At 35.7% G+C, this 13,451-nt stretch overlaps 2 protein-coding genes and 1 pseudogene across 2 annotated transcripts; 2 read left to right on the forward strand and 1 right to left on the reverse strand.

The window, feature by feature from the left end:
- The first annotated feature begins 579 nt into the window (after nucleotides 1-579).
- Nucleotides 580-1,594, forward strand: LOC106339355 (ethylene-responsive transcription factor ERF008). The gene has a single exon (XM_013778146.1). The coding sequence runs from the start codon at nucleotides 817-819 to the stop codon at nucleotides 1,345-1,347; it is 531 nt and encodes a 176-aa protein (XP_013633600.1). The 5' UTR covers nucleotides 580-816; the 3' UTR covers nucleotides 1,348-1,594.
- Nucleotides 1,595-7,380: 5,786 nt separating this feature from the next.
- LOC106342434 (polyadenylate-binding protein 4) lies at nucleotides 7,381-10,177 on the forward strand. Its single transcript, XM_013781364.1, has 8 exons — nucleotides 7,381-7,642; nucleotides 7,906-8,681; nucleotides 8,757-8,834; nucleotides 8,920-9,009; nucleotides 9,095-9,223; nucleotides 9,286-9,450; nucleotides 9,520-9,702; nucleotides 9,770-10,177. The coding sequence occupies exons 1-8, from the start codon at nucleotides 7,381-7,383 to the stop codon at nucleotides 10,022-10,024; spliced, it is 1,938 nt and encodes a 645-aa protein (XP_013636818.1). The 3' UTR covers nucleotides 10,025-10,177.
- Nucleotides 10,178-11,760: 1,583 nt separating this feature from the next.
- LOC106340618 overlaps nucleotides 11,761-13,451 on the reverse strand; it is a 7,060-nt pseudogene continuing 5,369 nt past the window's right edge.

The following is a 13,451-nucleotide window of genomic DNA, read 5'->3' on the forward strand; positions in this document are numbered from 1 at the left end:
TAAAATAGCCGAGCCAAATTGAAAAATGAATGTTAATTTCAATACAAAATCTATTAATTTTATGTTATAATATATTTTTTATTGGTTGAAATGTGGTTAGCTTTATTGATAATAATTGTTTATTTAGTAAATATACAAATTTAAATGTGTTATTAATATGTATACACAAATCTAAAATAACAATTAAAATGAAATAGAAGGAATATAAAATAATTCCACACACAACACTTCTTCCAGTTTCATACACTAAACATTGGAACATAATGCATATTTAAAGAGGACAAATATTTACATATATAATTGATCAAAAAAAAATTACATATATGATGCAGCATATATATATATACTACTTAAAAGAACCATTAAAACAAAAATATATATGTAGTTCAACAATAAAACAAAAATCTATATAACATATAGTAAGAAATAAATAAATATATATACTACTTTAAAAGAACCAATAAAACAAAAATTTATATAAAACAAAAAATAAGAAAAAAAAAACATAAATGATCAGTAACAGTGGAAAATACATACTCACAACAAGTGGTATATAAATAGAGGAATGGGAAGAGGAGATTGGTTGTCTTCTCTGTCTTGTAATATAAAAGAAGCTTAAAAATCAGAAAGTGTTTTAATTTTTCAAGTGTCGGTGAATTCCCAAACCTTCTCTTCTTTCTTCTCCTCACGTCTTTAAACTCTCTTCCCTTCGCATGTAACCCTTTCGCCGCTCACAAAATATCTTTTCTCTCGAGAAACCCAGATCGAAGAAGAAAAACGCCGATGATTCTGTGATTTTTCTGGAGGAGTTTTTTTATGGAGACGGGAGCGAAAGTTACGGCGGCGACAGGGGCGGTGACGGCGGCGACGATGGGGATAGGGACGAGGAAAAGAGATCTGAAACCGTACAAAGGGATACGGATGAGGAAATGGGGGAAGTGGGTGGCTGAGATTAGAGAACCCAACAAGCGTTCCAGGATCTGGCTCGGTTCTTACTCTACTCCCGAAGCGGCGGCGAGAGCTTACGACACTGCTGTTTTCTACCTCCGTGGTCCTTCGGCGAGGCTCAATTTCCCGGAGCTTTTGGCTGGACTTACTGGTTCAGGCGGTGGTGGAGATATGTCGGCGGCGTATATAAGGAGAAAAGCGGCGGAGGTCGGTGCTCAGGTGGACGCGCTCGGAGCGACGGTGGTGGTTAAACCCGGCGAGAGTCTCGGTGGTTACGAGGATAAGGATAATTGTAATGGAGTTAAGAGCGGTAACGGGTCGTTGGAGCGGGTCGATTTGAATAAATTGCCCGACCCGGAAAATTCGGATGATGACGACCAATGGGTGAAGAGGAGATAGAAGGAAAATAATAATAATAATAAAAAATGTAGTCGTAGAATAAGAATGTTTGTCTCTATGATGCGCATCCATGATGCACCGTGGTCGCTAAGATGCGCAATCCATTTTATTTTTGTTTCACCACTCGATGGAAGATTTAAAATGTGCCTCTGAAATTTGCCATTTACAATTTTACAAGTAGATTGTAAGTGAACTAGCTATGATGATATGGTCTTTGTATTAACGGAACACGTATTCAATTGGAGGGCTACTCCATAGGTTGTATACATGGTTGATTTACTTTCAGAGGTGTTCTGATTTGGTGTCATGATTTACACAAGAGAATAAGTATTTACGTGTTCGTGCTTCTTTTGCAAAAGAATCGGCACATATATTTAAACTATTCTATAAATGAATCGCTAAGACAATTAAAAAAGTCTAAATATGACTTAAAACAACTAATCTGTTGGATCTTCTATCAATTATCATATATTTTTGTGTTTTAAACAACATGACATATAATCTTGCTCATAGTGCTTGCTCTAAATCTGTTCAGTTTTACTTACGAACTCTTTTCTTTCGACGTTATGTGATCATCCATTCCGGGTGTTTAATTATACCCTAGCAACCTTTTCTTGTAACAAGTTTAAGAGGTTCATTTAGTATCGTAGAGGTGCTAGTGCACATAAACCATAGCAAATTAGTTATATTTGTTGTGTGGTTTGAATGTATTTTCTTCGTGTTTGTAATAGCATAATTATCCAACGTTAAAAAAAAATGTATTTTCTTGTTTGAAAATATTTACATACCAAATTACCAATAAAGAGTATTTTAAAAAAAATCAACATAACTCATGTAATAGTTTTCAGTATTATTGAGTCAGTTTTTCTGTTACCCCATCATAAAGCAAATGATTCAAAAATATCTCAATAGGGGAGAATAATATTTGATCTGCGGTTGGGGATGAGAAATCTATGTGTTGGAAAGAAAGTAAGATTTGAAAGAATACAATTGTGGAGGTTGGTGCAACTCTGTCACTGTCCTAACAACTAAAGCTCTCAAATTATCGTAACCACTAAAAGTGATTTGATGTGTTTTGAGGATAATGTCAAGAGCAAATTACAGCTTCTCAGTTTATTTGCATACTCTGTTTTATTTTTATTTTATTGGGGCAGAGGTAGTCGGCAAGATTCTTCTGTTGATATTTGTTTCTTTTTCGTAACCATTTGGCAAATTCTAAAACGTGCAACGCGAGGAACGGTTTATACAACGGGTGTTGTGTGAAACTAAAGATTTGACACAAGTCTTGTGACCACAAACACAAGACACTTTTTTCCAGACATGTTCTGTGTGATCCCACAAGTTCAAAAGAAAAAAAGAAAGAAGAATTAGAATTAGGGAAGTAATTACTAAAAGTGAAATTTCGGTGTTTTTTTGGTTTCTTGACTCCAAAATTGAAATATGTAGTTTCATATGCCTCATGATGAGTCTATGACGTTGCAATTACTTTCTTTCTCGTTCATTTTACCTCTTATTAACCAAACGAAGTTGAAAAAAAGGAAATATAAATAGCGATGAATGAAATACCACTTTGTTATCAAAGTGTTTGGTGGTGTAAATTGCAGTGCAAGAAGTTTTGAATTCATAATTTCTTTGTTATGAAATGTTATTTTTAAATTAAAATTTCTAAAAACTGATTCCGGTCTAGTCAAGATTATGAGTGTAAGGTCCAAAACTTTTACAATTTTCAAAATTTGTTTTACCTTTCGTATTTATAAGTAACATTCATCATTTTTTCCCTTTTTCATAGATTATTTAGGTTATTTATTTTGATGTCTTGAATATAAATTAGAAAATACAAAACTTCATTGATTTATTAAAAAAACTGTTTTAATAATTATTTTCTAGAATATTATTTTCTAGAAATGTATTCATCTAAAATATTTATGTTATTTAATAATACTGTTCTTTTATATTCGCTGTTACAAAACAATAAAAAAGATTAATGCAAATGGTAGCTCAAAATTAGCTTAACTGAAGTTCAAAAAAAAAAAATTAGCTTAACTAATATCATACGGACAAAGTTCAGCAGCTATAAGGGGCGTAAAGAGAGTTTGGTTACACTTGCACCAGATCAAGAAGTACCGTAAAAGAGAGTACATACGTCGGTGGATAAACAAACCAAAGAAAGAGGAAAGCTTTTTTATTTTTGTATTAATCAAAAGTTTTGGTTAGATGAGAATCAAAGCATCTGATAACCTAACCCATCAACAAAATAGTAGCTGATTCCGATTCTGCAAAGAGACAGAGAGAAGTGCACTTACACGATCTTTAGTAAAGCAAACGCTCAACGCCTCTCCTAATTAAGTTATTGGAAGCTTCCAAAAGTTTACATGCCCTCACAAAATGCATTAATACTTTGTTTGACATTGTTGTTATTGAGCAGATTTTAATGAACATGATTTATCAGCGTTAACAAGGTTTACTTGACAGGAGAGTGTGAGATCGCGGATACTCTTTTTCACAAGACCCGGGGCCGGCTTAACTTGATGAAGGGTTTTTAGGCAAAAACTATTTAATAATTTATGCCAATTGTTTTTTAAAATTTATTTTCCTTTTTAATATTTTCCACATAACATATATAATAAAAAGGAAATATTCATATAATAAAGCGAAACTTATATTTACAAATAAGGAAAGAAAATATATTTTATATTTTTATAAAAGGAGTTCACAAAAAATATTTTTGATGTTAAAAAAATAACCCATTCTTTAAAACATAATATCAACAAACAAAATTTATATCCTAAATTTAATAAAAAAATTATTTATATCAGTCTATTTTCTCAGATTATTAAAAGGAAATTAAATAAAGTACACTAAAATATCATTGATGAACTAAAAATATTTTATAATTTCTAGTGTTGAGATGTTTATTAACTTTTGCATAAATGTTTTGGTTAAATTTTTAATTTTTATTTACATTTTATGTATAATGTTTTATCAAATCACATGTATAAAAAATCTACGAACTTTAATCAAGCATAATTTACCACTAAAAATTCTTTAAGGCTTAATATTCTTATTTTTAGTTTTATTTTCTAAAATTTTATATATTTATAGAACATAATACACCTATAATAAGAATATATAAAAACCAATGTAAGTATTTATGGTTAAGATTATTTAGAATATTGTTTAATATTTATATTTTATACATCTAAAGTATAAAGTTACTTAGAATTTATAAATAAAATAATAATTATTTTGTAAATATTGATATATGTTCATGAATTTTCAAAAATTTATGGTAATATTCTTTTATAAAACTTCGTACTTATCGTCATCTCAGTTTTTTCTACTATTTGTACAAATCCACAAATCTCAAATGATATAAAAGAATTTAAGAAAGTATCTACACATAGATGAAGAACTGAACAAATTAAATAAATAAAACTAATCAAATTTAGTTTAATTAGAATTAAAAGTAATTGTGCTTTCATTTTATGAAATATGTGTAACTAAATATAACCCATCAAATGAGTTATATAAAAAATCAAAATTTTTATGCCCAAAATCAAAAGTCAAAAATATTTTTAAGGAAAAAAAAATCAAAATTAGTCAAAATTTTATTCTGTTTCAGCATTAAAAAATATGTTTAAACTTGAAAAATTAAATACAATTCAATATATTAAAGTAATAGCCAAATCGACTAAACATTATAGATTCAGATTACATGTTTAATTAAAATAGTATAATATTATTTAAAATAAAATATAAATTAAAAAATATTTAAAATAAATTAGAATATTAATAATTTTATAATATTTTATTTTGTAAATATTTATATCCGTGTGCATAGGCACAAAAAAATCACATAGTTTAAAAATTAAAGCAAAGTCCAACTGTCTAAAACTCTAAAATTCATCTCATCATCGTAAGCATCAGCTTCCACAAAAAAAAAATAGAGAATAGAAGAACATTTGAGTATGGAGAGGCAAGACGCAAGAGACAATGCTTTATGTCAATAGTTTTTTTTAGCTTACACCCCCTCTGTTTCAGAAACATGTATGTTTCAAGATTTTCACGCTTATTCCCTCTGTTTCGTATTAAGTGTCATTTTAGCATTTTTTTTCTTATTACAAAAAAGTGTCATTTTAGAATTCCAATGCAACTTTCAGCTTAAAATTAATTACAAATGCATTGATTTTATAAATAATTTCATTTATCTCAAATACTATTGGTTGAATATGTGTAATTAATAAGACATTTAATGCATTTCAATCATTTTATTAATCTTTGTGAAAAATGTCAAAGTGACATTTTTTATGAAACAGATGGAATATTAAATAAACATATCAGATTTTAATTATTAATGCATTAATTTCTGTAATTAAGAATTCCGCACAACTTTTAACCAATATAATTTTAGTACACAATTATGTTTTTTTAAAGTTTACAATTAATTTATGCATTGAAAATATAAAAAAATGTATTTTTTTGAAATGAATTTTTTTCTAAAACATAGATCTTTTTTAAACTTATGGACTACTAATGTGTAATTAAAATAAAATGAGTAAATATTAATACTCCCTCTGTTTTTTAATATAAGTCGCTTTAGAGAAATTTTTATGTTCCAAATTATATGACGTTTTCGGTTTTCTATATAAAATTTATTATTAGTTGATTTGTGATTAGATAAATAATTAATAATGTTTTTATTTAGAAAATATAAAAAATTAATGATTTCTTTATCTATATGCACAGTTCTAAAACGACAAACAGAGGATGTATCTTTTTTTGTTTGATAAGCAATAAAGTTGGTATAGAAACTTAGCTACAAAGCGGTGTTGAGGCCTGAGGCATCATTGAGCGATTGTGAACTGGGCTACCTCATCTATGCTAGTCTGCTAGACGATGGATGCTCAACCTGATCTCGCTTCAAGCCTAGGTGTCGGCCTTTTAAAGCACAAATTGAATCCATATCAAACAAGTTAGTAATCTGAAACAAGCTCAACCAAGTAAACAAAAAAAAAAAACATTTCCTCCAACTAACCTTGAACTTTCAAACAAGAAGTCACATGAGTCAATGTCAGTCATACACCTGTTTCAAAAACCAAAAGCAGGAACAAATAACCTGAACATAGAAGAAGTACATACAAAGCCATATCCATTCTATACTCCAGAACAGCCTATACTCTCGATTTTTTATTTTGGGCTATAGAATGTATGACTATCCTATAGTTATTGGAGGTAAATCTATAATAGACTGTTCTAAACTGGTAAAAATGGTGAGTCTTCGCGTTCTCATCTAAAAGAAATTCAACAGTTTCTCTTAGCTCTCAATCCAACATATTTCAAAAACAAAAAAATATTACGGTGGACAAATTTGTACGAGGTGTTTGAAATTCCCATACTGCTATGTATTATGTTGGTGTGGCAACACCAGTTTAGATTTCTGAAGAGGTAGAACAAGGATTTTTCTTTTTGCTGTAAAAAAAAAAAACCCGCATAATCCAAAAAATTCCCCAATGGGTAAAGCTAGACCCGAATTCAATATTGAGTAGACAAAGCCAGCTCTTGCGAGGACCATACCGGAGAATCATTCGTCAGAAATCGGCAACGGCGGAGCAAGCATTGTAATATTTCTCCCTGAAGAGAGACAGTCACGAGAAGATCACGTGAGATATGGTGGGACCCTTAAAAATAATCGGACGGCTGAGAATAAAACTAGACCATTTCTTTTAGTTATTTTATAATCTACAGCCGAGTTATGATCGAACGGCTCAAAATAAAGCGGATTCTTCTTCGAAGGTATCTGAACCGTTGAAAAATAAAAAGAAAAAAATGCTTTTATTTAATTAATAACCTTGTCTAGGGTTTTCGAACAAAGGCATCATCGTTTCACAATGTCGTGAGAAAGAGACAAGAGTATATATATAAACTCAACTTTCCTCCATCACTCTCCGCTGCGCTCTCGCCGTGCTGCCCACAATCTCTCCGCCTTCCTCTTCCTCCTAATTTATCCTTAAAAAAAGACAAAAAAACCACAAAATGGCAGAGGTTCAAGCTCAGGCTCCTTCGTCATCCTCTCCTCCTCCTCCGGTTACAGACGGCACGGTGGCTTCCGACGGAGTGAATCTCGGCGCCATGTGTTCGCTCTACGTGGGAGATCTGGATTTCAACGTGACCGATTCTCAGCTCTACGACTATTTCACCGAGGTCTGCCAAGTCGTGTCCGTTCGCGTGTGCCGCGACACCGCCACCAACACTTCTCTTGGATACGGCTACGTCAACTACAGCAACATCGACGATGGTTTTGTGCCCTAAAGTTTCCCCCTTTGTTTGATTTATAATAACAACATTCCACATTATGCTAAAAGATCTGATTTTTCGATGTTTTGGAACAATCTGAGCGATGGGTACTGCGGAATAACTTGTTATGTGTCTTAAAGTTTCAACCTTTTTGATATATAAGATTCCGCATTTTGCTAAAAATCTGATTTTTGCGATGTTTTTTGGACAATCTAATTCATGGGTATTGTCTGAGTTTCTTGTTGTTGTGTCTTGTAATGACAGCGGAGAAGGCACTGAAAAAGTTGAACTACACTAGTCTCAACGGGAAGATGATTAGGGTTACTTACTCTTCTCGTGACTCTGCTGCTCGTAGAAGTGGGATCGGCAACTTGTTCATCAAGAATCTTGACAAGTCAGTTGACAACAAGACACTCCACGAGACGTTTTCAGGGTGTGGGAGCATTGTGTCCTGTAAGGTCGCTACTGATCACATGGGTCAGTCCAAAGGATACGGCTTTGTGCAGTTTGAGAGTGAGGACTCAGCTAAAAGCGCTATTGAGAAGCTGAACGGGAAGATTCTCAACGATAAGCAGATATTCGTTGGACCGTTTCTCAAGAAGGAGGAGAGAGAGTCTGCTGCTGATAAGATGAAGTTCACTAACGTCTACGTGAAGAATCTCTCGGAAAATACTACTGACGATGAGCTGAAGAGTACTTTTGGTCAGTACGGTGGTATCTCGAGCGCTGTGGTGATGAGGGACGGAGATGGGAGGTCGAGGTGTTTTGGGTTTGTTAACTTCGAGAACGCTGAAGACGCGGCTCGCGCTGTTGAGGGGCTTAACGGGAAGAAGTTTGATGATAAGGAGTGGTATGTAGGTAAAGCTCAGAAGAAGTCTGAGAGGGAGCTTGAGTTGAGCAGGAGGTATGAACAAGGCGCGAGGGAGACGGGAAACAGTTTCGATGGGTTGAATCTGTATGTTAAGAATCTTGATGATACTGTGACGGATGAGAAGTTGCGTGAGTTGTTTGCTGAGTTTGGTACAATTACTTCCTGCAAGGTCAGTGTTGCTTGCTTTGCGTGTACAGTCTAACCATGAGAGGTTCGGAGATTCAAGTTTTTGCATCTCTGACAGGTTATGCGAGACCCTAGTGGTGCTAGCAAAGGATCAGGGTTTGTTGCTTTCTCAGCTGCCAGTGAAGCTTCTAGAGTGGTAAGATAACTTATCTTGTGTTGGGAGATTATAAACTGTTTTCTCTCTTCATGTATATGCTTTTTGGGTTTTTTTTTTTTTGCAGCTGAATGAAATGAATGGTAAAATGGTTAGTGGCAAACCGTTGTATGTTGCTCTTGCACAAAGGAAGGAAGAAAGAAGGGCTAAGCTGCAGGTAATAACTTCACAACAAGCTATCATCCTCAGTTACTTTGGTTTGATGCATCAATCATGAGTCTCTTTTAATGGTGTTGTTTCAGGCACAGTTTTCTCAGATGAGACCTGCCTTTATCCCCGGTATGGGTCCTCGTATGCCAATGTTCGCAGGTGGTGCTCCAGGACAGCAGTTTTTTTACGGTCAAGGACCTCCACAAATGATCCCTCACCAGGTAAATCACTTAACTAAGCTCAGATGTGGTTCATTGGCTGATGTACTTCAAATCTGTGATAGGCTGGATTCGGATATCAGCCTCAGATGGTTCCTGGAATGAGGCCAGGCTATTTTGGCCCGATGATGCAGCCTGGTCAGCAAGGGCCACGACCAGGTGGAAGACGGTCAGGAGATGGACCCATGCGCCATCAGCCTCAGCAACCAATGCCGTTTATGCAGCCACAGGTTAGTTATAAAAAAAAAACATGGCACAAGATGATTTCTATAAGCTTTTACTTTGCTTCTCTCTTGTAGATGATGGCAGGGGGAGGACGTGGATACCGTTACCCTCGTGGTAGAAACATGCCAGACGGTCCAATGGCGGGAGGAATGGTTCCATTTCCTTATGACATTAATGGAATGCCTCTTGGTCAGCCTATGCCCGCCGGTGCATTGGCTTCTTCCCTTGCTCAGGCCTCACCTGCTCAGCAAAGAACAGTAAGTCTGTCTCTCAAAATCTAGTCTTTTAAATCGAGTAAGTTCACTTACAGTGTATGTTGTGTAGATTTTGGGTGAGACTCTGTACCCATTAGTGAACAAGATAGAGCACGAGAACGCTGCCAAAGTGACGGGTATGCTTCTGGAGATGGACCAGACAGAAGTTTTGCATCTGATAGAGTCACCAGAGGCTCTAAATGCTAAAGTTTCAGAGGCATTGGATGTGTTGAGAAACGTGAATCAGCCAGCGCAGGGGAGTGAAGGCAAGAGTGGAAGCCCGAGTGATATGTTGGCTTCACTTTCCATTAATGATCACTTGTGAGAAGCTTTTTTCGGAGTAGTACTTAAAACTGTCTCTCTCTCTCTCTCTCTGATTGACAAATTTTTGCGGGATGTTTGTTTTCTGTTTTGACTTGAAATGATGCTTTTTTTGGTTGGATAATCTTTTACTATTGCAATTCACTTTTCAATTATATTTGGGAAAATGTTTGCCAACAAATCCATTACACTACAAAGCAACATCATCTCTATAATGTAATCCTCTTGCTGCTCCAATGCAAATTACCAATCTCTGTTTAACCATTTATTAGAGAAGGAAGATGCATGTGCTAGATTCTTGGCAAGATTTGAATCTCTGTCTGGAACTCCAAAATCCCTTGTCCTCAACGAGTCTTGTCTCTCTTGATAGCCAATTTGCTTAAACATATCCAAAACCGCCTTTTCCGATCAACCATTGCTTTTAGAATTGTTTGCCGCTCTCAAAATGTCTGTGAATGAAATCTTTATGGCCCAAGTTTAAGTTGCCTGATGGCCAGTGGTTAGTGTTGGAACTTGGAACCCTCATTCTGTTAAAGGAGACCGTACAATGGTTTTTTAACTTATTATTTTTTTGATCTCCCATTCTAAATGTAAATTTGCGGGTTTTACAGGTCTGTTAAAAAGATATAGTTTTTTTCAGTCTTAACAAAAAAATATAATTTTTTAGTTTTAGTGGAAATTTTATTTTATGATTTTATTTTCGGTCTTATGGTTTTAGTATAAAATCTAGAAAAATGCAATTTTTTTTTTTTTTTGGATAAAATATCAAATTTATTATAAGAATGAAGGTCATTTACAAATGGTGAACTTAAAGACTGTATAGCAGCAGAGTATAGAAGATCAGAAAGAGATCACAATCAGCACTGACCAATTCAGTCATATATCTCTAGCCATCGTTGTAAGAGACCTACAAACTTGTGCGCAGCGCCATATTTGAGCGCTAGAATACGGTAACATATGGTTCTGTCAATCATTCCACTCATCTGCTCTGTTCCCATCCAACTAGTTCGATTCCGACGAGCGTTTCTCTCCCTCCAGATTAGATACACTGTCACTTGGAAAGCCAATCGGATCAGCACATAATCCATTCCTGAGAAGGTATTACTCTGCAAGCAAGTCATAGTATCACTCCAGTCCGACGTTGTACCGTTGCCTAGGACTCTTCCAACGATGCGCATCCATACTGTATATGTATAAAGACACGCCAAGTATAGATGGTCTCTAGTTTCATCTTTTTCGCCACAGAAGACACACGAGTGTTCAACATTCCACATTCTCATTCTGACTCCAGTGGAGAGACGGTCCAACACCGCAAGCCAAGTGATAAAAGAAAAATGGGGCACCCCTTGAAAAAACCATACAACCCGCGACCATGACGTCTTATTTTTCCGAAGTCAGAAGCTGTTCCCACGTGTTCTTACAGGAGAAGGAGCTGGAGTAAATATCTTGCTTCTGGCGCCATAGAAAACGGTCGTCTCCGTCCCCTACATCCGGTGGTTCCTCTGCTAAGATACTCCTACACAATTCACCATGGAGCCTACTTATTCTACTTATCTTCCATTCCCCATTCAGTACTGCATCACTTACGAAAACGGTCGTCTCCGTCATGTTGTTTATGTTTTGCATGAAAATCGTTATTTTTTTTTACAAAATAATTTTTTTAATAAAAATAGAATAATTTAAAGTTATGATTATAAATAAATATACTTTTAGATATTTTCAGTTTTGGACACATGAAGATTTTTGTTTCAAACACATCTAAGGAGGAACCATCCCCTCTATAACTTGGGACAAAACTCGAGTCTGAGAATGAGATGAATTTGTACTTCCATATTTCTTCACTTGATCCTCCTGTACAATCGAGTTGCAGCTAAACGAATCACTCACCATCAGCCTTGGAATCACCAAGGAACCATCCCCTCCACAGCACGCAACACTATCTTCAAGAATCGTCATCATCTGAAGCCGCATGATGTATTCCAGTTCCCAGCTCACATTCGCTATGCTCGGCCTCTCGTCTCCATTATCCTTGAGACATTTCTCCGCGACTTCCATGAATTTCCTCAAAATCTTCGGCTCGATTTGACCTACCAATCTTTGGTCTACAATCTTATCAACTACCCCGTTGGATTTGCACGACATGGCCCAGTCTGCTAAGTTCTGTTGCTCAGCAGGAAGGTGCCTATCGAGAGCCGGTCTCGCGCACAAAACCTCGAGGAGAACAACTCCGAACGAGTACACATCTGATTTCTCCGTCAAGATGTGTGTGTACATATACTCAGGATCGAGGTAAACGTACGTTCCTTTGATGTTGGTACTGATACTGATCGGTTCTTGATTGCGAACCACGAGTTTCGAGATCCCGAAGTCAACAACTTTGGCAACAGTGTTCTCGTCTAGTAATATGTTTGTGGACTTAACATCTCTGTGAATGATTGCTTCTTCCGAGCCGCTGTGGAGATAATGCAATCCTCTGGCTGCTCCGATGCAAATCTCCAGCCTCTGTTTCCACGACAGCGAAGGCAAATCCGAGCCGTATAGATGCTCCTGAAGCGTACCTTTTTCGATAAACTCGTAGACAAGGATCATCTCCGAGTTTTCATCGCAGTAGCCCGTTAGAGAAACGAGATGCCTGTGCCATATTCTCGACAAGACTTGAATCTCTCTTTGAAACTCAAGCATGCCTTGTCCGGAACCGGTTTTGCCTCTCTTGATTGCCACTTTGCTTTCATCTGGAAGAATGCCTTTGTAAACATCTCCGAAACCGCTTTTCCCGATCAACAGCTGCTCGTCGAAATTGTTTTGTGTTAGTCAAAGAACATGTGGAAAATGATGGTTGGTGAAATGTAGACATGGTGAAAACAAAGTAAAAAAAAATGGTTTGGCAATTTTGTCAACAGCTACTTCTCACCAAACTCTCGGGCCATTCCTATAAATACATGATGTATCTTGTTGTTGCTCTTCATCCCAAGACAAAGTGTGAGAGAACAAGAGAAGAGAAGAAGAGAAAGTGCAAGATAGAAAAAAAAATATCTTTCTTGTGAGAAAATCTTTCTCTATAAGAAATTAAGTGTAATTTCTTGAGTGTGTTTGGGATCGAGTGTGAGTTGAGAGCTTGTAAAAATTTTCCGGGTTGATAATAAAAGATCTATAGCAGGTCCGGAGACGTAGGCAACATTGGCCGAACTCCGTTAACAATTTTGTGTGTGTTTCCCGCTCCCATAAATTTGGTTTTCCGCAAAATTTGACCGCGCATTTCCTAACAACTGGTATCAGAGCTTGAGTTACGGTGATCGGTCAAATTTTTTGCGGAGTTACTATTCACATAAACAGTAATTCGTGAATAGTGAATTTTGTCGGTAACATTGGTTTGTCGACAAAGGTGTTCTAATACACGGTGGTTCCAGAAACGATGGGAGGCGAAGACGGTT

Source organism: Brassica oleracea, chromosome C4, assembly GCF_000695525.1.
Source record: "Brassica oleracea var. oleracea cultivar TO1000 chromosome C4, BOL, whole genome shotgun sequence".
NCBI lineage: Eukaryota > Viridiplantae > Streptophyta > Magnoliopsida > Brassicales > Brassicaceae > Brassica > Brassica oleracea.

Bases quoted from the DNA above. Each gene is read 5' to 3' on its own strand.
- LOC106339355 (XM_013778146.1), top strand. From the start codon at position 817: ATGGAGACGGGAGCGAAAGTTACGGCGGCGACAGGGGCGGTGACGGCG.
- LOC106342434 (XM_013781364.1), top strand. From the start codon at position 7,381: ATGGCAGAGGTTCAAGCTCAGGCTCCTTCGTCATCCTCTCCTCCTCCT. The intron at 7,643-7,905 runs GTTTTGTGCCCT...TTGTAATGACAG, and splicing joins CTACAGCAACATCGACGATG to CGGAGAAGGCACTGAAAAAG. The intron at 8,835-8,919 runs GTAAGATAACTT...TTTTTTTTGCAG, and splicing joins CCAGTGAAGCTTCTAGAGTG to CTGAATGAAATGAATGGTAA.